General features: G+C 53.4%; 1 protein-coding gene across 4 annotated transcripts; it reads left to right on the forward strand.

The window, feature by feature from the left end:
• Positions 1–1,115: 1,115 nt before the first annotated feature.
• On the forward strand, positions 1,116–22,837 carry STK40 (serine/threonine kinase 40). 4 transcript variants are annotated; one of them, XM_048327193.1, is made up of 12 exons: positions 1,116–1,199; positions 7,340–7,452; positions 9,409–9,528; positions 10,508–10,593; positions 11,067–11,210; positions 12,381–12,608; positions 13,420–13,472; positions 16,378–16,493; positions 19,040–19,184; positions 19,471–19,590; positions 19,861–19,945; positions 20,603–22,837. In XM_048327193.1, exons 3-12 carry the CDS (start codon positions 9,417–9,419, stop codon positions 20,819–20,821), a joined length of 1,308 nt encoding a protein of 435 aa, XP_048183150.1. In that variant the 5' UTR covers positions 1,116–1,199; positions 7,340–7,452; positions 9,409–9,416; the 3' UTR covers positions 20,822–22,837. The 4 variants fall into 4 exon arrangements, with proteins under 4 accessions (XP_048183150.1, XP_048183151.1, XP_048183153.1 ...); XM_048327194.1 differs by lacking the exon at positions 1,116–1,199 and adding an exon at positions 1,962–1,986; XM_048327196.1 differs by lacking the exon at positions 1,116–1,199 and adding an exon at positions 4,192–4,254 and having other exon boundaries at positions 7,340–7,464.
• Positions 22,838–23,225: the final 388 nt, after the last annotated feature.

The following is a 23,225-nucleotide window of genomic DNA, read 5'->3' on the forward strand; positions in this document are numbered from 1 at the left end:
CTGCCATCCCACTGCCCCCGGCTCAGCCTTTCCCTGCCCACAGAGCACAGGACCTGCTGTCACCAGTGTGGCTTCCCTGGGAGTGGGAGCTGCTGCTGCTGAGCTGGGCAGGGGCTGGTTCTGGTCTGTGCTCAGCTCCCTGCTGAGCCACTGTTCTGGAAGTGTTCAGTGAGAAGAGAGCGAGATCAAGGGGAGTGAATGTGCAGGGGAAGGGGCAGCACTGTCTGCCTCAGAAAGCAGGAACATGCTTCACCCAGGGCACAGGGAATGCTGGTACTGCTGGCTCCTCTGCTTCCTGCCCCTCTGTCACCGCAAAATCTGCGGTACTACCAAAGTGTGCAGCCCACTGTAACCTGTTCCCACAGGGACCCCATGGGACATGGAGCCGTGTGGCCTCTTCGAGCAGAGCTGGGGGTTCTGCCCTGGGGATGCTTGTTTGCAGGGCCTGGGGCTGGGCAGCAGGGCAGGGCAGACCGGTGGGCCGAGCCCGGAGGGTTCCAACCCAGCTGGTCCCATCAGAGCGCGGGGGTTCTGTGGCGGGGGTCCACACCCAGCACTTTCCAGTCCGGGGTGTCCCAGCCCGGGGTGTCCCAGCCCGGGGGCCCCAAGCCAGGGGTGTCCCAGCCCGGGGTGTCCCAGTCCGGGGTCCCCAAGCCAGGGGTGTCCCAGCCCGGGGTGTCCCAGCCCGGGGTGTCCCAGTCCGGGGGCCCCAAGCCAGGGGTGTCCCAGTCCGGGTGTCCCAGCCCGGGGATCCCGGCCCGAGGGTCCCGGTGCCGCCGGGCGGGGCCCGCGGGCCTCTGTGGGCGGGGCCTGTCCAGCTGGCCCCGCCCCTCCACCAATCACGGCGCGTTCGAATCTCCCGCGTGCTCACCAATCCTCCGGGCTCCTGGCCCCGGCCCGAGCCAATCAGCGACGGGTTCATCCCACCTCAGCCAATCAGCCTTCGCTGCTTGCCGGCCTCTCCGCCGCGCTCCTCAACCTATCAGAGCCCGCCGCAAAACCCGGTCCGGCCCCCACGCTCTCCTCCAATCACCGCCCGCGCTGTCGCCCTCGCCCAATCAGCGCCGCCGCTTCCCCGGCCCGGCGGCGGCCGGCAGGGGGCGGGCTGGCGGCGGGGGGCGGTGGCGGCGCGTCACTTCCGGTGCCAGGCGGCCGCCGGAGCGGAGCGAGGCCGGGCCGGGCCGGGCCCGGGGCCATGGGTGAGTGAGGGGTCAGCGAGAGCATGGGGAACCGGGGCCGAGCTGAGGGGTGAGAGAGAGCGGGGGGGAACCGGGCTCAAACCGTGGGTGAGTGAGAGCTCAGAGAGAGCGGGGGGAGCCGGAACTGGGCCATGGGTGAGTGAGGGATGAGAGAGAGCGGGGGGATCCGGTACCGGGGCTGGGGCTGTGGCTGAGTGAGGAGGATGGGGCGGAGGGGGGGGAAAAGCGGTATCGGGGCCGCGGCCATGGCTGAGAGACGAGGAAACTGGGGCCGTCGGTGAATGAGGGGGGAAACCGGGATCGGGGTTGAGCCCCGGGACCCGTCACCGTCCCGCTCCCACTGTGCGAGGGGCGGTCGGGCACCGTGTCCTGGAGGCGCCACCGCAGCCCCGCGATGGGCTGGGCCGGGCGCTGCGGGGAGACGCGCCGGTGTTACCGATCGTCCGCCGGGACCGAGCCGGGCGAGCCCCCAGCTGCCGGCGGCTCGGGGGGACCCCGGCCACCCGGCTCGGCTCGGTGCTGCCGGTGCACCGGTGCTCTCCAGGCTGGGTGCGGGGCTGGGTTTGAAAAGGCCCCTTGGTAAATCGCTCGTTTGTCCCTTTCTGCCTGGCAGGAGCTCGGGGGGCTGGGGCGCTGCTGCCAGCACGGGGACAGGTCCAGGGGGCCGAGGGAAGCACAACCCGTGATTGGGGCTGGTTTTGCCTCCAGTCTGGGCAGGAACCTCTGAATTTAGGCTTTTGGGACCTCTGTGCCGAGGAGGAGCCTCGTGTGCCTCAGCAGTGAGTAGGTGAGGGCTGTGCCTCTGAGTGAGGGTGAGTAACATCAGCAGGTGTCGGAGCCAGGGACGGACTGCCCTGCACTCCCGTGGGAGCTCACCCGAGGGGTTGAGGGGGATGGGGGACCTCACCCAGAGCCGGGTGCTGTCCTTCTCTGGTCGTGGCCTTTGGGAGCCCTGCTGCCTGTGCAGTACTGAGGGTGTGAAAGGTCTCACTGCTGTCGGGAACCTCATGGGATGGCATCTCCACCCCCCGACACAGGGGGTTTGGGGTTCCTCCTGTGCCCATCCAGCTGCTCCCTCCTGCCCAGGCTGTGCTGGAATGTGCTGCACTGGTGTTGGGGATTCAGCTCTTTGCTAGCTTAGAGCCTTAATGTATGGGCTTAACATATACTGGTATGAACAGGTGTGCTGGGGGTCTCGGGCTGCAATCCCATGTCCAGAGGGAGCTGAAGAAGTCAGAGCAGAGGCCATGGCCTGGTGTGGTGGGGCTGAGCCACCACTGCTCTGCCCTGTGCTGCAGGACAGCCGGCTCCTCTGAGGCAGCAGGGACACAGTGGGGCACAGGTGAGGTGCCTGTCACCCAGGTGAGGCGTGACCTGAGTGACAGCATGGGAGCACTCATCTGCTGCCATGGAGCCCCAGGCCGGCAGCAGTCAGGGTTCAGGACATACTTCCTCGTTGCTGGAGGGCTTGTGCTGCGTCCTTTGATTGTTTCTCTGTGGTATCCATGCTGAGGGTTTGATCACATAATTGTGTTCCTTAAAAGCAAAGTTCAGCTGGGTTGTGACCCTCAGGATGTTATAGAACTTGGAACAGGCAAGGGAAGCCTCATAGGCACCGAGCTGTGCTATGATTCAGCACAGAAAGGACGTTGACCTGTTAGAGTGAGTCCAGAGGAGGCACCAAGTTGATCAGAGAGCTGGAGCACTTCTGCTATGAGAGAATTGGGGTTGTTCATCCTGGAGAAGAAAGCCTTCAGGGTGACGTAACTGCCCCTTCCAGTACCTGAATGGGCTACAAGAAAGATGGGCAGAGGCTATTTACAAGAACCTCAAGTGACAGGACAAGGGGGAATGGCTTTACACTGACAGAGGGCAGGGTTAGATGGGATTTTAGGGAGAAACTCCTCCCTGTGAGGATGGTGAGGCCCTGGCACAGGTTGCCCAGAGAAGCTGTGGCTGTCCCATCTGTGGAAGTGTTCCAGGCCAGGTAGGACGGGGCTTGGAGCAACCTGGGATAGTGAAAAGTCTCTTTGCCCATGGCAGAGGGCTGGAAGGGTCCTTAAGGTACCTCCCAACCCAAACCAGTCTGTGACTATGAATAAGAACAGCCCTGGGGATTGTGCCTGAGCTGCCCACTGAGCTCAGGGGGGTGTTACCTGTGAAGGTGCTCCGGGCAGGTACAGTGTGTGTCTCCTTCCTGCCTGGGAGCTCCAGCTGGGAGCTCTTGCTGGACAGAGTAGGCTCTGTGTGTCCGTGGTCATTTTCTGTGTGAAACGGGCTTTTTTGGTTAATACTTTTTGGTGAGTGTGCAGTTCCTGTCAGCGTGTTGTCATGCTGCAACCCCCAGTAGCATAGGCCTGGCAGTGTGTGCAGGTAACTTCAACACCTTTGTCTCCAGGTAGGGCCAGGTGAGTCACCGCTGTGAGAAACTGCAGCCACACCTGGCTGGGAAGTGTCAGCACGTGTGCGGGTCACGCTGCGCTCTGTGCACACAGAGGTCCTGCTGCAGGGGGTTGTGGCATATTGATAGTGTCATAAGCAATAAATGAGAAATAAAACCTCCTAATACAACCCACCCTTCACCTCTGGTGGGGTTTGGAAGGTGAGCACGGCCTGACCACCGGCACAGACCGGGTCAGGGACTTGTGTGCTTGGGCAGCAGTGCAGCCTCAAGTGCTGCAGCTGTATTTCCAGGCTTCTGCTGTGAGGGTGTTGGGCTGGAATGGGGATTTTTCCTGGTGGATGTGGCCTGTGCTTCAGCACGAAAGGGTTAAGCTGAGGCTGGTGTTTATGTAACCAAAGAGGGAACTCCCAGAGATGAGTCCTTGGCTATCTCATGTGTTGATGCATCAGAAGGGCTTGAAGAAAGCCTGGCTTGTTGCTTGCACCGTAATTACGCACTGGAACCCTGTGCTTCAGAGTTTCCCCGGCTGCCGGTGGTGGGGGGGTGGGAGGGCAGGATGGAATTTGCTTTCCCTGATGTGTGACTTGGCCTGTGGAAGCCTTTTTTGTCCCTGAGGAGCTGGAGACTGACCACAGCTGGATGTGGGTGGAGGTAAGGTGTGCTGGGCTCCCATACGGGCTCCCAGGTGCTGGCTGTGCCTTGTTCATGTGCCTGGGATTCAGCTGATCCGCAGGTTGGGCTGAGGAAGGAGGTTCTCCAGTGGTGGGGTTCAGCAGAGGCTGCTGGAGGTGTTTCTGTCTCCCAGCTTGTAGAGCTCAGCAAGTCCATACTTTTCTGGGTACCTTCTGGCAGCACAGGGCTGTCCCAGCCCCTCATGCTGCACCAGTGCCCCAGGATTCTTCCTATTTCTCTGGGCAGAGAAACGCTGTGCCCTGTTTTGAGCGAACTTCTTGCTTAGGGAAGAAGTTGAATGAGTCTCTGCTCAGTTCCAAGAACCCTGTGAGTCAGGGCTCCGTTTCGGGAGCAGGCTTCCCTTCCCGGAAGGGCAGAGCAGCGGAACACAGGCAGTACTGACTCATCCAATGGGCTTTTTTTATATATATATATTATTACTTCTCTTAGAGAACGGTTCAGCTTCCAGAGCCTTCAGTAATGTTAACATTCCTGCATAGGAAATCTCCCCCATGCTGTGCAGAGGGAGGGGAGCGGAGCCCACCCTGCTGCCCCCGCTCCTCCTCCCCACATGCCCATGTGGGATGATGAACAAGGAGCCAGGGAAGGGCTGAGGCTTCCCCTGTGCATTCCACATTATCTTTGAGGATGAAATTGTGCCTGGCTGATGTCAGGAAGGCTGAGCTGGCTGCTGGAGGAGGGACAGCACAGACAGAATGGGCCTGATTTGACACTGAAGACCGAAACAAAAGTCCTGTGACTGAAACTTTGAAGGACACTATGTCCAGAAAGTAACTTTTGCCTGATTAAGGGTCATTTAAATATTAAAATGCACATAAGCCTAGTGAAGTGCATGCTGCCACACATGACTTTATGGCTCAATATCCCCCCTAGATCATGCTGTGTGTGATGTGGGAGGAAGAGGATAAGGGTGGGCTGTAGATTAGGGGGGCAGGAATTTCACCTGGTGAGGAGGAAAAGCTATAAAACCCTTGGAGGCACTGGGTGGACAACTCTCCTCTCCCTGCTCCCAGGGTGGGATGATGCCTTCTTGGTGTGCTCCTGGTCTCTGAGGACCAGCTGGGACAGAAGGGGTGTGTTTCTGACCAAATTTCATACACTTAATGCAGCAGCCTGCTTTCCTTGGGATCTGCCCGTGAACATTCCCTTTAATCCCCCAGTCAGTGACTCCTCCGCAGGCCTGCCTGATCCAAACTCCGCCTGTTCTCAGGGAAGCTTTTCCAATGAGAACCGAGGCTCTGGCCCTGGGAGTGCTGATGACTCGGGTTTGAGCTGTTCCTGGCCGGGTTTGCCCGGGAAGGAGTGAGGCAACACTGGGATCGTCACTCCTTGCAGTGACACCGACCTGCTGGTGTTCCATGTGGGAAGCTGGGCCGTGGTCCAGCATTTACCCATTTAATATTTTGTTCATGAAGGTTTTTTAGGTCATGTCCAACACAGCTTCCCGTGAGCCAGGCTTAAATGTGAACTTGGATTAACCCTCATTGATAAATACTGCCCACTGTGGTATTTGGGTTGCAAAAGGTGCAGCCTGATGCTGCTCATGTGATTCCCTTTTTTAGCTTCATTTTTGCAAACATGAAGGCTGCACAGAGAGGGACAAAAACCTGTGGAGCACGTCTCCAGCTTCATCCCAAATGCTACAGCTTTTGGCTTCAGGAGAGAACGCTGGACAGGAATGCTGCTGCGTTGGGTGGCGGGATGTCTCCCATCTGTGGGCACCAGAGGCAGGTCCCTGGAATGGTGTGAGCTCCTTGAAGGAGCTTCTTCTCAGCAGTCCTGAACTTCCAGCAGGTGCACTTGGGCTCTGTCACGTGCTGCTGGTTCCCAGCTCATCCACTGCCTTATTCACCATGATCAGCTCATCACAGCAGCGGGGTCGAGCACTTTTGGGGTTCCCAGTCCTCACACTAGAAGTGTCGCCACCACTGAGCTTGTGTTGTGCCCTTGGTGCAAGGTGAACCCCCCGAAAGTGAGGTGGGTGCTGGATCTGGAGCCGTGAGTGGTTTCTGTGCTGCTGAGTAATCCTGCTCATGCCCCAAAGGTACCTTTTCCAGCTCCAGCTCTGAGGTGTGGCTGCTGGACTGCAGGACCTGATTGTTCCTTGTTCTGGGATGAAAAGGGCAGTTTCCTCACCTGATGTTTTTTGTTGTTACACTGGGCACCGGGACATGCAGTAATTCAGGAATTAGACAATTTCCTTAAGCTACATAATTAAAAGACATTACGTTTAGGTCTCCAAATGAATTGATTCATAATTCTATTAAAGCCATAGCTAGCACAGTGAGAGGCTCTGGACACTTCTCCAGTGAGATGTTCGATACATCCAGTGTGTGACATCTCAACTAAGTATGAATTTCTGTGCTGGACTTGTAACTTTGTCTGTGTGAGGGACTGTTTTTGTTCTGATGGCAGGACAAGGGAAGAGGGTGGTTTGATTCAGTTTGGATTTGGGGGGAGGGGATGACTCTGTCCACAGACAGCTGGGACTTTCCAGTTCTTGAGACTGAAAAGAAAAAAAATCATTTTAACATCAGCAGGGTAAGTCTTGAGAGAGAGCCTCCTACATCTCTGCAAGGAACCAGGATAAACCCACGTTTAAAACACTCCATCCCAGGGACAGTGATACCAGATACTGATCTGACCTGAACTCTGTTAACTCCTAGCATGATACAAAACTGCTGGTGGTGGCGAGGAGTGTCTTGGTGCTCACTCGGGTGTGTTTGAAATGCTGTTAAGCCCAGGCAGGTGCTGCATGGTGGGGGTTGAAGTGGAGCCTGTGTTTGTCCCTGTGTTTGTCCCTGCTCCGAAGGTCTGTCCTGTGCCACTTTGGAGATTGGTGACGTGGGAGTTTGTCCTGCAGTGCAGGGACTGAACTTCCAGAGCCTTTTTATTCTCTCACATGATGCCAGGAGCTTCAATCCTTTTCCAAGCCCAAACACACACAGATGTTTGGGGCCATATAGGTTCAGTGCATCCTGTGTTACCATAATCAGAGTAATCCAGAACCACAGCATCAAGTGTGTCTCATTTCACATTATAGAGTCCTCGACCTTTTGCCCATCCAGCCTTCTCCAAGGTGATGACTCCTGTCTCCTGAGACGTTGGAAAACCTAGTTTGGAAGAAGAGTAACGATACAGTTGATGCTGAACTACGTGAGTCCTCAGGTTGTTTTGTTTACTAGAACACCATTTGCACCAGCAGGCCTGTCCAGCCCGGATGGCACAATGGGTTAATCCCAGAGTTCCTGTGCAGGGGGTTTCTCCAGTGGAAATGTTACTCACATGTTTCCAGCAGAGGTGGTGATGTACAAGGGGTGGAGGAGTTTCTAAGGATGTTGGGTCAGGGATGCGGAATGAACGGAGCAAGGAGAACATGGGGTTCAGAACCTGTTCAGCTCACTGGGATGGTGACACTGCTCTGTGGAGGTGTGAAGGTGCTGGCAGTTGGGAGTGCAAGGATGCAAAGTCTGCTGCAAGACTCCTCCCTTCATCTCCTGGCTGTTGCTGATTCTGGTCAAGTGCTGCTGGATGAATCAATGCAGTGAGATCAGCCTGTGTCCACAGAAAGGGCGGGACTGCCTGAGGGTGAACTTCACTCGGAGGGAGATGATTTATCAGTCTCTTACGTGGTGAAACACCAGGGCTCTTCTGAAACAAATATGTACAACCCAAAAAATATTTTCCCCTGTCTGTTGTAGTAACCTCTTAGGGAAGATTTTTTCCAGGATTGAGTTTGAGTAAGGAAATGGAGCTGTGCTTGGTTCCTCTTCTCACCTACGCCTCAAAGTCTCTTTAAAAAGTGAGAGCACAGACATTGAATGTGTAGATGTTTATAAAAGTCTTTGAAGCTATTTTCCAAAAGCTAGGTGAAGAGGAGGTGTACTGGGAGCAAAGCTTCCATTGGCTGGAGCTGATGGATGTGGAGAGCTCACAGCACACCGGGGGCAGCCCAGCAGCTCACCTGACAGGTGCTTTTCCAGCTACACTGAAACAAGACTTTTCTTTAGAGAATGAAGTGTTTTAGTCATAAACCTTGAATCTATTTGGCCCTTTAGGTCTTGGTTGTGTAATTCTGACCCAAATTCTCTTTAGATTTCTGAGCAGCAGAAAATGCATGTTGGAATCAGACTTTCTGCACTACCTGAGTAAGGAGGTGGTAGTTGAGTTTTCAGTTGTTGGTGTTGAATAGTGGTGATGTGTAGACCTTGAATAAATTCCTGGATGCAAACCATGAGATTCACATTCAATAGATCAAATGGTTTTTTGCCCATAGTGGTTGTGCAGGAAAACACACGTGTTGTCACCAGTGTTGCCTTTCACTGGAATGTCCATTGGAGCATTTAATAGTGTTTTAGTTCTGAACACAGCATTGATTCCTGCACGTGGAAGCTTAGGTGACAGGGTTTTATGTGCTGGACTCCAAATTCCAGCTGCACGAGGTGTAGATAGATGGAGATGTAATAAAGTCAGAGCCTAACAAGCTACAAGGAGAGAGGGGACTTTTTTCAAGGCTAAAAATACATTTTTGAAAAATCGTTGTGAACTGAGCTGAATCTCACAATAACTATTGTGCTTGTTTTCTATGCCCTTGTTGGGAAAGGTGAAAGATAATTTTTGTGGTCAGTTTTGTGCATTCTTGGCTGTTTGAGGAACAGACTTGAGCCTCTGAGGGACTCAATGGGTGGCTGCGATGCCTCGTGTGGATCCTCTGTGGAGGAACCCCCAAAATCCCCCGGGCTCCAGCAGCAGACACCCATACACAGGGCTAACTTGGGCATCTTCTTTCAGAGCTTTTGGAATATGTTAATTTGCAAACTTGTTTTTGCTGTAAAACAAGCTTTAATTATCTTGACTTGTTCCCACTATGTCTCTCAAACAACTGTTGTAGGAAATGTTGCCCTGAATAACGAGGCTGATTTATGCCTTGAGAACTGCTCTGAGCCTGCAGCCCACCCCTGGTCTGTCAGCAGGGAGCCAGGGCTGTGTGTAGACACACAAGTAGGCAGAGCCACCAGTGCATCCGTAGGTGAGAGCCTTCCAGTACAAATTGGGGATAGCAGGAGAATATAACTCGGTGGCTCATCAGATGGATCTCTCTTCTCTTTCAAGAGCCGAGGATGAAGCGGCGAGCATCGGACAGAGGAGCCGGGGAAACATCCGCTAAGGCAAAGGCTCTGTGCGCCGGGATTTCCGGGAATAACGCCAAGAGAGCAGGTCCTTTCATCCTGGGTAAGCAGGGAGGGGGCTCTGCAGTTGGCAAGGTGGCTGCTGGTGGCAAAACTGAAAACAAAAGGCACTGTGGAATGAGAGGAAAGCAGGTGTGTAACTCAGTGTCTTACCTGAGAGTGCGGGTCACTGGATGTGTAGAGCAGCAGCCTGAGAGCTCCTGCAGCTGGCCAAGCTGAGGAGACATGGGTTGCCAATGCAGCAAGGCAGGCAGGGCTTGGGAGAGAAATATGAGATCTTGATTTTACCTCCTTGGGGTTTTTTGGTTAGTTTTTTTTATTTTTTAAACTCTGTTCTTAAACTTTGTTAAAGACCAAATTCATTGGGGGGCTTTTTCATTAAATCTGCTGATCTGGAATGTATTGTCAGATCAGTGTGGGTACAGCTTATTAATTCACTAGTGGTCACTCAAAGTGGTATGTGTCAAGGCAAGGCCACTCTGCCAGCTCTGGAGAGTTTCTAGAATAGTTGTTGGTTCAGAACTGGTTATATAAACTGTCAGAAATCATAGACTTTACATTGGAAACCAATGGGTAATCAATTGGAGCTAACTAATTTAAAGTGAGGAGTGGAGACTGTATGTTAACTTGAAAGCTGGGGTAATTTGGACACCCCTGGGCCGTCCCTGCAGAGGTGGCAGCTGTGTTCCCAGGTGTGGCAGTAACAGTTGCCATGGGTGTTGCTGTGAATGTAAGAGCTGTGTGGTTCAGGCATGCAGAAATTAGGATTTCTGCAAACAGCTGGGCCATGTGTGGGCTTTGATAAATGTTTCTCTAGGGAACAATTGAAATATTGTCCCAAAAGGTTTCAGAGTTCAAGACCCTTTTTTTTTTTTTTTGGCTTTAGATTTGTGAAAGTGCACTCAAGCTCCTGCAGGAACGGGAACTTGGTGCAAGCAAACATAGCTGGTGACAGCTGATGTAACCCGGGTTAGTCACTGCTGCTGGAGGGAAAACATGTCTGTTTCTGCTTTGTGCTGTAGGTCCACGTTTAGGTAACTCCCCTGTGCCAAGTATTGTTCAGTGTTTGGCAAGAAAGGACGGGACAGATGACTTTTATCAGCTGAAGGTAAGCAAATTGCAGGCTCCCAGACCTTCAGGGCTCTCCAGCTCTTGTGCAGAAGCACTTGGGCAATGAGTGGGTGGTGTGGGCTGAAGCAGTGCAGTCGGACACGGCTGCTGCAGCTTCCCCTTGGCAGGGCAGTGCTGCCAGGCGCAGATCTGTGTCCATATCAGCCCTGAGACAAGGCCTCTGCTGCTGTGCTGCTTTCCCAGAGCCCTTGGATCTGTGCCTGAATGGGGCAGCTCCAGGAGGAAAAAAGCACCTGGGATATTTGCAAACAGCCACCTTTCCATGTTAATGAAGCTGCTGCTGTGCATTCTGCATGAACGGTGCTGAGTTCAGACAGGCCTGTGGCAAGGACACAACCATCAGAGCAATTACACCAGCTGTTAAACACATGGGAATGCCAAAAATGAGAGAGGGCTGGGGGCATTTGGGTGTCTCTGGCAACTGTAAAGGCTTTTTCCCTTTTCCTGAAGATTCTCACCTTAGAAGAAAGGGGTGATAAAGGAATAGAAACCCAGGAGGAGCGACAGGGCAAGATGCTGCTGCACACGGAGTATTCTCTTCTCTCCCTGCTCCACAACCAGGAAGGAGTGGTCCATCATCACGGGCTCTTCCAGGTACACTTGGTCACCATCCAGGCTGGGGCAATGCCAGGAATTGCTGATGGATTGAGCTGCTTTTGTTTAATGTACAGTTCGTGCTGACCCTGCACTTGTGTGTCCAAGTTCCAGCACTCTGAGGTTAACCACTTCTGCTTCAAACAGGAGCTCTGGAGAGTACAGGGGGATTTTGGGAAATGTGAGAACATTCACGGATGGAACAAGCACTCAGCACTCCCCCTTCAAACAGGACAACAGCTGTTTCACTGGCAAATTAATTAGCACCTTTTAAATTTCTGCTTTTTGGTGTTGCTTATAACTTGTAAGAGGGAACAAATAGCCAAGAAATTGTTTCAGCAAGTTAAACTAGTCAGTGTGCTGATCAGTTTTTGTGTGAGTGAATTGTGTTGCTGTTGGTGCCTTGAGGGCTGTTCACTGATGTGAGGGGCTGATAGCAATTACTGCTTTGGGTGTTGGTATTGCCTGACTTGCTGGTTACATTTTGTCGACACACTTTTCATTTGAGACCATCTGTACTAAATGTTAAATAAGCCAATAGTCCAGCTCAGCTGTGTCTTGTTTAATGTCATGGAAGAGCTGCTAATTGTGCCTTGAGATTTCTGTTCTTCTCATGAATGGTGTGTTGGATCCCTACTGTTCCCAGAGGCTGCTCCACTGCAGGGCTGTCCTGGGTTCAGCTCAAGGTGTCTGTGTGCATAAAGAGCATCAGTGCTGATGTGCACACAGAGCCACATAGCAGAGACTTCCTCTGCCTTCTGCTCTCCTCCTCCTAGGAAAATTTCTTCCCAGTGAGGGTCGGGAGGCCCTGGCACAGGCTGCCCAGAGCAGCTGTGGCTGCCCCTGGATCCCTGGAAGTGTCCAAGGCCAGGTTGGACAGGGCTTGAAACAATCTGGGATAGTGAAAGGTGTCCCTGCCCATGGCAGGGGATGGAATGAGATGAACTTTTAAGTTCCCTCCAACCCAAACCAGTCTGGGATTCTGTGATTCATTAAATAGAGCTCCTATATCTTTTTCAAATCCTACCTTGGGGCAAAGACCAAGCGCTGTGATTGGATTTGCTTATTTTGGGATCACCCCCCAGTTACCCAGTTACTTATTCTGCCAGGCTCTGTGCATGTGCCCTGGAGCTTCCCTGAGGGGTTGCTCCTGTGTTTGCCTCCCCACAGGACCGAGCTTGTGAAATCATAGAAGATCTCGAAGCCAACAGGATGGTCAGAAAGATGAAGAAGCGCATTTGCCTGGTGTTGGACTGTCTCTGTGCTCATGATTTCAGTGACAAAACAGCAGATCTGATCAATCTGCAGCATTATGTCATTAAAGAGAAGAGACTCAGCGAGCGGGAGACCGTGGTGATATTTTATGATGTGGTACGAGTGGTAGAAGCATTACACAAGGTGAGGGCTTGGTTCTCCCTTCCAGTGCTGGGAGGCAGAGTTTTCCCACTTTAGAACAGTAGATGCTCCAAAACTTCCTGGGGCGGGCAGTGGCCAGGTTACAGGGCATGGGTGTTAACAGTGTTCTGTGTAACACCTCGTGCCCCAAGCTTTAAAGAGCATTCCTTTCCCTCCCTGCTCCTCAGGTTTCTGGATGATAATGTGGTGTTTGTGGGCTGTGGAGAGGGGCCAGCTGGGCTGAGGGCAGGTCAGGTGAACCACAGTGTGGTAACCTCAGACAGGGGCAGTCAAAGATGAGAGCAGAGCCTGATCAAACACAGGAAACAGAAACTGTTTCCTTGTGAAGCAAGATAAATCACAGTGTAAGAATTGATTTGAGATCAGAACCTCCAAGTACAAGTTTTGAGATCAATAAACTAGAAACTATTGTAATAAAAATGGATTCTGCTGATGTTTGACTTGTTCCCTGTGACACAGGGCACTTGTCCTGCCTTGGCAGGGCAGTGCAGCATGGGTCTGTTAAAGAAATGCTCGTCACATTGCTCTAACCAAGCCTGGACACTTCAGTTTCAGGTCTCTTAGGTACACTAAGTCTGTCTTTGTGTTCAAAGTAGCAAATTTGTTTGTTCTTCCTCATCACAATCAAAAGTGAAGGGCATAAAGTACCCAGGGTGGACCTTGACCTCGCTTATTTCTGAGAGTGCAGATGCCATGATTTGTTTTTAGTGCTCTTTTTAGTGTCCAAGTATGAAATTTATACTTCTACAAGAAATAGGCTTTTGCTCATGTAATATTCTTATATTTTTTGCAGAAAAATATTGTGCACAGAGACTTGAAACTAGGAAACATGGTGCTAAACAAAAGGTAAGTCTGCTGGAGAGCTGCTGGCCTGGCAGTGGTCTTTTTTCTCCCCTGAAGCAGTTTTCTAATACAAGCACAGCCAAAGGCAGCACTTGAGTGCCCTTGTGCACTCAGCCCTCAAGGAGGGTGAGGGAAAGGGAAACAGGCGGTACAAAAATACAAATCCAGCTCAAAGTTATATAAATTAATCTCCAAAAATGAATTTAGCCCCACCTAGATAGTTCACTTTTCCCACCCAGCTTAGTGGCCCCTTGTCAGGATGTTTTTTTGGATTCTAACTGCTGAAAAGTGAATTTTATAGTCATTTAGTAACCTGCAAGAGAAGTACTGATTTTATATATACTAAAAAAACAAACAGGAAAGCATGGTGGTTGGTTCTGTTCCCATCATTCACCCTCCATCGTGCTGAAGGCATTCCCAGCCCTGCCGGCTGTGCTACAATCCCAGCAGTGTTAGATCTGACTGCTGCACTGCTGTGTTTTTGCTAGCAGTGAAATATTGACTTATCTAAACAAAAGCACTTCTGTCCAGTGTGTATTTGCGTATGCAATGGCTCCCTTGTTCCATTTGCTGGTTTGTCGGGAGCCTCTGGAGCCTGGCAGGTGCTGGATGCTGGTGCAGACCCAGAGGGACCAGCCCAGAGAAGAGGGGCAGGAGCTCAGCAGGAGCTCAGGGCAGGGGGTGGTGGCCTGGCTCTGCTTGGTGGCTCCTTGGAGCTGCTCAGTGCCTTGGGGTCTGTGTTATTTAGCTGGCAGCCTAGTTCAGCTCAGATCCTCTGCTCTCTCCTCCAGGATTACATTACTGACTAAATATTTTGCACTAACTTGAAGAATGAGTGGAATTCATCCTTTTCACACTGTCTGGGTTTCTGTGGAATGAATAAAAAGCGGGAAGGCTGGAGTTTGCAGGCTTTGAGTCTACAAAGCTTGCAGGTTTGCTGGGCTCACAGCTTGCTGCTTTCTCCTCCCTAACACTGAAAGGAAATGGGTTTTATCTACAGAGCTTGAAGTTCTTGGTTCCCCCCACACACACACACGCAGCAGCTGCTGCTTCTCAGGGCCACCTCGAAGTTGTTTCAAGTTGTTTCTGTAGAGCTGCTGTAAGATAAATCTCTTCTGCTTGCTGCTTTGATTCTCCTCCTTGCTGGAAGAGGCAGACAAAGGTTTGTGCTTTAAAGGATCCATGCTGAACTTCCCTTCTTTTCTGGGCACTGAGTGCAGGGGAGCACCCCACAAATGGGGCTGCACCCAGGGCCCCACTAGCAGGGGGAGGTATTTGAAGCTTTGAACACACTTGCCAGAGTCACTCTTTGTGTTACATCTCTGCTTTTGCTTTTTACTAACAAGCCCGTCAGCGTTGGTGAGGGAAAGCTGCAGCCTGTGAGTCACGGGGAAGGGTGGGAGAGGCGTAAGAACAATCTCCATGGAGAGGAGCAGCCCGTAGGGCTGAGCAGAACCGTTTGTTCTGCTTCAGCCATGCTCGCAAAGAGCCAGGTCCCTTCTCACGGCAGGGAATGAAGGTAACAATGTGGCACTGCAAGGGCCTGGCAGGCATGTCCCACCTGGGGCTCCCTCAGACCTTGTCCCCCACAGACATTAAAGCCTCTCAGGTTTCCCCATTAGCCAGTGCAGGAGTTGGGTGATTACAGATTAGATCAAATTTCAGGGAGTAAATAGAACCAAGCAATCCTGAACATTTTAGTGTCCTATAGAGCACTTAGTCTTTTAAATCCTTAACAAATCCTGCAGCTTGTTATTCAGCCAGGGAAGTCTCCTGACAGTTGAAGCTAACACTTCTTAAACACAAATCTGTCTGTTTTAATAACCAGCTCTCCATGGCCAACCCACACTTGGTTCTATTTCATTTGCCTGTGAGACTGGCTGGAAATGTTTCTTGGTTATTGTGACTGACTTAATCCATTCTCTCAGGCTCTAGTTGTGAAATACTTTTCAAGAAATGTTCCAGACAGTGTTTTTGTACTCACACCTTTACATTATAAGTTAAAATCCAAATTATCTGAATGACAGAGAAGATTAATGGAACAATAGTTTTGTAATTAGCTCACTTTCACTGGAAAAAATCATTAATGTGAGTTGGCAGTACCGTAGGGAAGTAGGGATGAATTAATAAAGAAATTTTGTGTACCTGCAGCTCTCCCTTTTCTGTGGGAGGTTTTTGGGTGTCGATCAGGCTTTGTGTTCTGCTCACCTGTGTATGGAGAGCAGTCCTCTGGATCAGGTGGAACTGCCACCAGGCTCCTGTGTGAGACTCTTGAGTGACACAGAAGTGGTTGTGCAGAGTCTGATCACAACTCCTGCAGCTCCTCTGGTGACTGCAAACACACAGTGCTCAGGAGCTAGGCACGGGGCAGCTTCCACAGGGTGTTTTCCCTTGGCTCCCAGAAAATGCTGTGTGGAGAAGATGGCAGCGGGGAAGCGCAGGGCAGAATCAGCAGCTAAAATAAACCTCAGCTTTGTTGACACTCATGCCCTGCAGTGCTCAGGCACCTCCTGGGGCAGATCCTGCAGCTCTGGTGCTGCAGGCTGGGATGCTCCTGGGAGATTGTGATCCGTTGTGGTACCTGTGTGGCTGCAAGATGAGCCAGGTACACCCTGTGCTTGCAGCCGTGCTGACACAGGCCACCCAGACATTGTCACAGCTGTCGCAGACCCTCTTACTGCCCCTGTGAGTGCTTTGCAAGCCTTGCTGGCAGGCATGGAATCCCTCCCCTTTGGGATGGATTGTGTGTCTTCTCTGTGTCTCTGTGTGTCTTCTCCCAGCACTTCAAGCTCCCCAGAAAGCCCCACAGGCACAGTCCCTGTTCTGGAGTCAACTTCCTGGCTGTTCTGCGTGGCCTGTGCAGGATGGCCCCTGTGTTCCCTGACACCTTGTGCTTCTTTCTGCCCAGGACTCACCGGATCACCATCACCAACTTCTGCCTGGGGAAGCACCTGGTGAGCGAGGATGACCTGCTGAAGGACCAGCGCGGGAGCCCTGCCTACATCAGCCCGGACGTGCTCAGCGGTAGGAATTCCTCTCAGCCCCACCTCAACACACATTTCACTCTTTTGTGCCTCCTGACAATAAATAAAACCACCTGTTGTGTTCCCGTATGAACCTTCATGAGAGCCTCTTAATTAAGGTCCAGTTAGAGACTTGGTCCGCTTTTCCAGCTGGGAAAGCTGGAGGGAAGGAGCAAGCCTGACTTTTTTCTTAAGGCTTGTCTGAACTTCAAAACTAATTCAAATCTGGCTGTTGCCGGATGAGTCTGACTGCAGACATTTTCTGTTTCCAGTGTCAGAATTCAGTTCTGAGGCTTCCCATAAGCTGCAGATAATTCCCTGGGCCTGAGGGGCAGCCAGTCCAGATCCCACCAGGATGTCAGTGTATTCCAGCTGTGTGCACTAAGAGGAGCGGTTCCTCCAGTTGCTGCTCACTTCCAGGAGGGAGCTAGTGACCCTCTGGGCAGCTTCTGGACCAACAGAGAGGAGTTACTTAAAAATAAAGGAATTATGAGAGCAGGCCAGAGCAGTCTGGGCTGGATCCCCTCTCCAGCAGCCTGGCCTGTGCATTGTCTCCAGCAGAGGCTTTGAGCAGCATCTGGCTCTAGCACAGAGCAGCTTTCCCTGGTGTCCTCCTGCCTTTAACTGTTCCCAGTGCATGGGACCATCGGGAACAGCTGTGGCTTCTGTCCGGTTGCTTCAGTAGGTTTCTCTCCATGAGCTCTCATCTCTGCTATTGTACCAGCCTTTGAGCAGGCAGTGGTGGTCCTGGTTGTCAGTGTAGTGACCCAGGCATCATTTTGGGGCGTTTTTCTTCTCACACAGGTGAGCTGGACTAGTGTTGAAGGGCCCATGTCGTACAGGTGCAACTGTGCACACAAAGCCTCTCGTAGATCCAGGTATTGGGCATTAACACATGAGTTACTTGTTCCTGGTATCCCAAGCAACTGTGTTGCAGAAATGCCCTCAGAGGGAGCCCATCCTGGAACATCCAGACCCAGTGGACTCCCCTCAGGAGATTTTTTGTCATGTTTGCAGGCAGCAGCAGTAAATGCAGCCGAGCTCTTCTGTCGTGATCTGCCAGGCAGGTTTGAGGCGCTTCCCTCCCAGCCAGGAAGGGAGCAGAGGCAGGCGAGGAGGTGGATCCTGGGGTTTTTGCAAGCCTTTCCTGTTCTGCAGGATATCCTGAGGCCTTTGTGACCAGATGGATGATAGAAGTCAACTGCTCTGCAGGAGCTTGGCGCAGTTGTGGCTCGAGTGGCTGGAGGAGGCTAGAGGGAGCTGCTCCTTCCTGCTCCAGGGTGCTGATCTGTCCAGGCCTCCAACTACCTTCTCATGTTTCTTGTAAGGGCTCTCTTGTAGTGTAACTGGCCACAGGGCACTGAACAGGCTGTCTTGGCTGATCTCTGACAGCTGAGGCTGCTTGAGATCCTGCAAGGCTCATCCTTAGCTCAGGACTCATCCTACTCTGCCCAGCCTGGCTCTCGCTGCCATTGTGCTGCACCCCAGCTCCGGTGTCTGCCAACAGCCCTTCCCATGGGGCCCATCCTGTGCTCTCCAAAACACTCTCCCAAAATTGCTCAGCCTGCAGTTACCCTCCAAGTATCAGGGGACAAGTTACTTGAGGGCATTCCAGGCATCACCACCACCTTCAGGCTTGGAGCATCCCTCTGTGTTGCTGGTGCTCCTATGCAGGAGGAAGCTGGAACGCCTGAGGAATTAATCATTGTTATGGGTCTCCAGGAGAAGCTGTCTCTGCTGAGGGATGGCTGCTGAAATGTCACAGAAGGAAAAGTTGGAGGAGTAGGAAGAGGTGCCTTTTTCTGAGCATATAAAGCAAAGAATAATTAGTACAAATACCAAATGCTGCAGCAGTGACTCACTGTATGAGTCAGAGGAAGTCTCTCCCTGGATCCTGTGCTGTGCTGTAGCACTGGGGTTTAATTTTGTGACCCTGTCCATGCTGCTGTGTGCTGGTTATTGTGACCAAAGGGGCTTAGAAGCAGCATTTCCATCAGGTGAATCCTGGGGCTGCAGCAGCCTTAGGAACGTCTTTGTGCAGGAAAGCACCTTCCTGCACACTCCATGGCTTTACATCTGGCTTCAGAGGCTGTGTGCTAGCTCCATCGCCCAGTCAGAGTCCCATCTCCATGGGCTCAGTCTTACCTTTCCTGGGCTTCTCTCCTGCCTCTCCCGACCCTGTGCTCCCTGGCCCTTGAATTCCCTCTGCCCTGGCCCAGACTTGCAGCCTGGTGGCTCTATGGGATGGCAAGGGACACTGACCCGGGAACTCCAGCACAGCAGTTCCAGCTACCTGATGCCCTTAGTTCACAGCAGGGATATTCCTGCTCCATAGGGAACAGGAGGACACTTGTGTGGAGATGGACAATTTGCTCATTCACAGAGGATGAGCCTTGGAGGGAGTTTTGGTCATGTTGAGGGAAGCCTCAAATGTCTTGGTTAATGCTTAGAAAAAGGCTCCCATGTGTCTCTGCTGTGGGAGGTGAAGGGGGTTGCCAAGGCTGTGCTTTCCAGGATTTTCAGGCTGTGTGTGCCCTCTCCCTGCAGGCCGGCCATACCGTGGGAAGCCCAGCGACATGTGGGCGTTGGGGGTGGTGCTCTTCACCATGCTCTACGGCCAGTTCCCCTTCTACGACAGCATACCTCAGGAGCTCTTCCGCAAAATCAAGGCTGCCGAGTACACCATCCCCGAGTGAGTACAGCCTGCCCTTCCTGCCTGGCTGGGGGGGCTTACTTGGCCTTACTGGGCCAGCTGGAACTGGAGGGGCTCCCCTCAGCACCCCAAGGGTCACAGCAGTACTCACAACAGGCTGTGTGCAGTAGACGCCAGGAAGCAGGAGCAGGGCTGGCACAGCGTGCGGGAAGGTGAGGCAGGGTCAGAGCAGTGGTGGCTCCTGTAACTCCTGGGCTGTGTTCCCAGCATGTCATCCTGCTGCCACTCTGCCCACCCCAGGCTCACCACGTGTTGTCTCTCCCAGGGATGGCCGGGTCTCGGAAAACACTGTGTGCTTGATCCGGAAACTGCTGGTCCTGGATCCGCAGCAGCGGCTGACGGCTTCTGAAGTGCTGGATTCCCTCAGCTCCATCATAGCGTCCTGGTATGTGCAAGGGGAGAGACAGGACACGCTGTCTCTGGCCACAGGCTGTGTTGTTCCAGCTGTGGCTGGCTCAGCTCACCAGAGGGTCTGGGAACTGCACTAAGCCTTTAAATCCCATGTGTCCACCACTGTGTGCTGATGGATACAGCTGGAGAGGCTGTGCAAGTGCTTATGGCAGCCATGGCCATGCCAGTGGGATCACCCTGGGGCTGGGTGAGGGTGGGTGAGCCAGTGCCATGCTCTGGATCCCAGTGCTGTGCTCTCCTCCAGGCAGTCCATGTCCTCACTGAGCGGCCCTTTGCAAGTGGTGCCGGACATAGATGACCAAGTGGCTAATCCCGAAAACCCCCAGGAGGTAGGTTTCCCTGCTTTCCACGGAACTGCTTTTCCGTGCCGCTGTCTGTAATGGGAATGGATGGCACCCATTGTGTCTCTAAGCTGGGAAGGGGAGGGCGGGGAGGATGCAGCTGAGTCCCTCATGTTGTGCAACGGAAGGAAAGGCCGATGCTGCTGGGACCAGGAGGCACATCCAGCTGGCTGAGCTGCCAGGAAGTGAGCTCGGCCCCAGAGCTGATGAGAGCAGCTCGCTCCGCTCCCAGCAGCGCTCACTCCCTCACACACAGCTGGGAATGCTGGGAGGAGGCAGCAGTGTTGGCTCTGGCTCCCAGTGAGTCCTGCCATGGGAGCAAACATCCTGTTTTCCTGCCGGCATGTTTCATGCTAGAAGTGCCGGCCGTGGCCTGGCTGCCCGGGGACAGCCGTGCAGGATCTGTGGCGGTGCCATAGGGACAGGGGTCAGGCAGCTGCAGCCTCAATGCTGGCAGGGTTGGGATGAGCCATGTCAGGACAGAGCTACTGTGGTGGCCAGAGCTGTATCCTGGTGGCACTGCTGGCTCACAAGGAGTCCTGCCTGCGTGCCCAGAAGCAGGTCCCATCCCTGCATTAGGACCCCGGTTATCCTGTGGTAGCCATGGGGCTGCTGGGTATGGCTCTGACAGGTCGGTCTCTGCAGGTGAAGGTGACGGAGGAGTGCTCCCAGTACGAGTTCGAGAACTACATGAGACAGCAGCTGCTCTTGGCTGAGGAGAAGAACACCTTGCATGAGGCCAAGAGCTTTCTGCAGAAGCGGCAGTTCGGGAACATCCCGCCGGTGCGGCGCCTGGGCCACGACGCGCAGCCCATGAACCCTTTGGACGCGGCCATCCTGGCCCAGAGGTACCTCCGGAAGTAGCTTCCCACGCCCCGAGAGCACGAGCACCACCCTGCAGCCTGCCCTCACCTCGCCTGCTCCAGCCTACAGCAATACCGGTGTCCCACGACGGGGAATAATGTAGCAATCCCAAGCTCTGTCCAGGGACACACACTCACACCCACTCCGGAGGGAGAAGACTTTTGGAAAAGCTAGTTTTGGAAGCAGCAACTTCTTGGCATCTTCTGGAATCTGTTTTTTAAAATCGAAGCCTAGATGACTAATCTGCTTTTAATCATGACTGTAATCTACCTCTCTTGTCTTTTTAACCATGCTGTTCTCTGGATCGAGCAAAGCCCGTGGGAAAGGAGGAGACTTCCAAGGGTGAAGCTGCTGGCACAGAGCCACGGCCGTGCAGCGCGGAGCCGGCCCGTGGCGCCTGCTCCGTGTGGTTTGAATAAGCTTGGATTTACCAGGGTTTCTCGAAAGGAAGAATTTCTTGAAACCTCCCACTTCCCTTCATCTGCATCAAATCTGTTTCTGTCCTTAAATGCCACCTGGTCTGGCCATGCTGGCCAGTCCTGTGTGGCCACCATTGTGACCGGAGAGCCCGGCCACCGCCTCAGGCAGGAGCTGAGGAGTCGTCTGGGCAGTGCCGCCTGCAGGGATCGGATCCTGTCCCCAGTTCAAAGGTTTCACAGGACTTGGCCTGCCAGGGCCCCTGCCCTCTTTCCCACCTCTCACTGATCCCTTTAGTTTATAAGGATCTATGATTTAATCTTATTTTTCAGTAGCATATCCCAGGTGCAGTTACAGTTGCATTAATTCTGATTTAGCATTTCCCCCTCTCAGTTGTGGTACAGATGTAATATATGAGTTATAATGTGAAAAGCTTCCCAAAATAATCTGCCTAGAGGTAGGAGGGGGCTGGCTGAAGTCTCTACTGTATTTGTTCCCAGCTTTTCTTGCCATCCCAGCCCAAACCTGGGGCTGCCTCTGCCTTCATGCCAAGGCAGGGGAAAAGGACATCCTGGCTTGTCATCTGGTGCCACTGGAAGAGCTTTGGCCTGTGCTGAGAACAGGAACGATTGTTTCTGAGCCTCATTTATGAACTGGATGCCTGTCTTGCCAGATGAACTGTTCTCACACAGAGCTCCCAGGGCTCCCAGTGCCCTGGCCAGGGCTCCTGCTCAAGGCAGCAGCTTCTTCAGCTGCCTCTTTCCCTGCTCCTGGCTGTTCCCAGCCCTGGCATCACCCTCCTGCCCGGCCTGTGAGCAGGGAGGGTTGGAGCTGGGGGCTGCTTTTTGGGGCTGCACTGCTCTCTGGGCCCAGCTCTTGCAGCACACTGGGCATGGGCAGGGAGCGAGTAGCAGATGTTTGTAGCGTGTTGTTGCCTTCTCTTGCCCCGGGCTGGGGAAGGGGACAGGGTCTAAGCTGGGCCACCCCAGCGGTGGCTTTGTGGGGACAGGGGGCTAGACCTGAACCTCCCTGGCCACGTCGGGCATTACGTCCTGCCTGCGCCTCGCCAAGGCCCTGTGGCCAGGCAGGGCCTCGTGAACACTAACACAGACCAGCTCCCTGCACCGCCCCAGCTGAGCCAGTAGCCCCAACTCTTTTGCCTTATTTATTTTGAAGATGGTGGGTCTGTCCCGGCACCCTCTGATGTGGACCCATCACCCCCTGTGCCACCAGCAGCAGGGCAGGGATCCCCTGAGCACCCCACTAGGGCCCTGCTCTCTCCTTCTGGTTCTCTCCTGCCTTGTCCCCACCTCTTTATTTTTACTGTTTTTCCCCAATGTTAAAGCAAAAAGCAATATTCTGGGACTCCCTGAGGCTGTATCACACCAGGATCCTGCAGTGGCAGCACTGGTCAATCCACTTGTGCTAAGGCAAACTGGAAGGGGGTGGTGCAGGGGGCACAGGGCTGCGGCGGGACAGAGCCTGTTGTAAGGAAAAAAAAGAAAAAAAAAAAAAGAGGAAAAAAATTTGTATAAAGACGTTATTTTTGTACTACATCGGAACTACTCCTGCATGTCGGCAATAAAACTTCATATGACAGCCCAGCGACCCCACAGGGAAGGGATGGGTGGGATGGGGGATTTTGGGGTGCTGATGTGCTCTGGGAGGTGTACAGGAGTGGGAGGGGCCAGGCCCACGGAGCAGCGGCCCTGAGTGGCCCCATGGGACGCCAAACCCTGTCCTGCCCCAAGGCCCAGTGCCCTGAGTCAGCCACTGAGCCTGTCCCGCCCAGTCCAGCCTGGAGTGGCCACTGGGGACTGGTGGGATGTGGAGCCTCGTGTCCCCGAGGTCTGGCCCCACCAGCCCTGGCATGTCCTACACCTCGGCCAGGACCAGGCACTGCCCGTGGCCACAGCTGCTTCGGGGCCATCAGGGCAGGACCCTGCATGTCCCCCCCCTCCGTGGGGCTGGCACCAACCCCGGCAGC

The sequence above is a fragment of the Corvus hawaiiensis genome, chromosome 23 (genome assembly GCF_020740725.1).
Source record: "Corvus hawaiiensis isolate bCorHaw1 chromosome 23, bCorHaw1.pri.cur, whole genome shotgun sequence".
Classification (NCBI taxonomy): domain Eukaryota; kingdom Metazoa; phylum Chordata; class Aves; order Passeriformes; family Corvidae; genus Corvus; species Corvus hawaiiensis.

Bases quoted from the DNA above. Each gene is read 5' to 3' on its own strand.
- STK40 (XM_048327193.1), top strand. From the start codon at position 9,417: ATGAAGCGGCGAGCATCGGACAGAGGAGCCGGGGAAACATCCGCTAAG. The intron at 9,529-10,507 runs GTAAGCAGGGAG...TTTGTGCTGTAG, and splicing joins AGCAGGTCCTTTCATCCTGG to GTCCACGTTTAGGTAACTCC. The intron at 19,591-19,860 runs GTATGTGCAAGG...GCTCTCCTCCAG, and splicing joins AGCTCCATCATAGCGTCCTG to GCAGTCCATGTCCTCACTGA.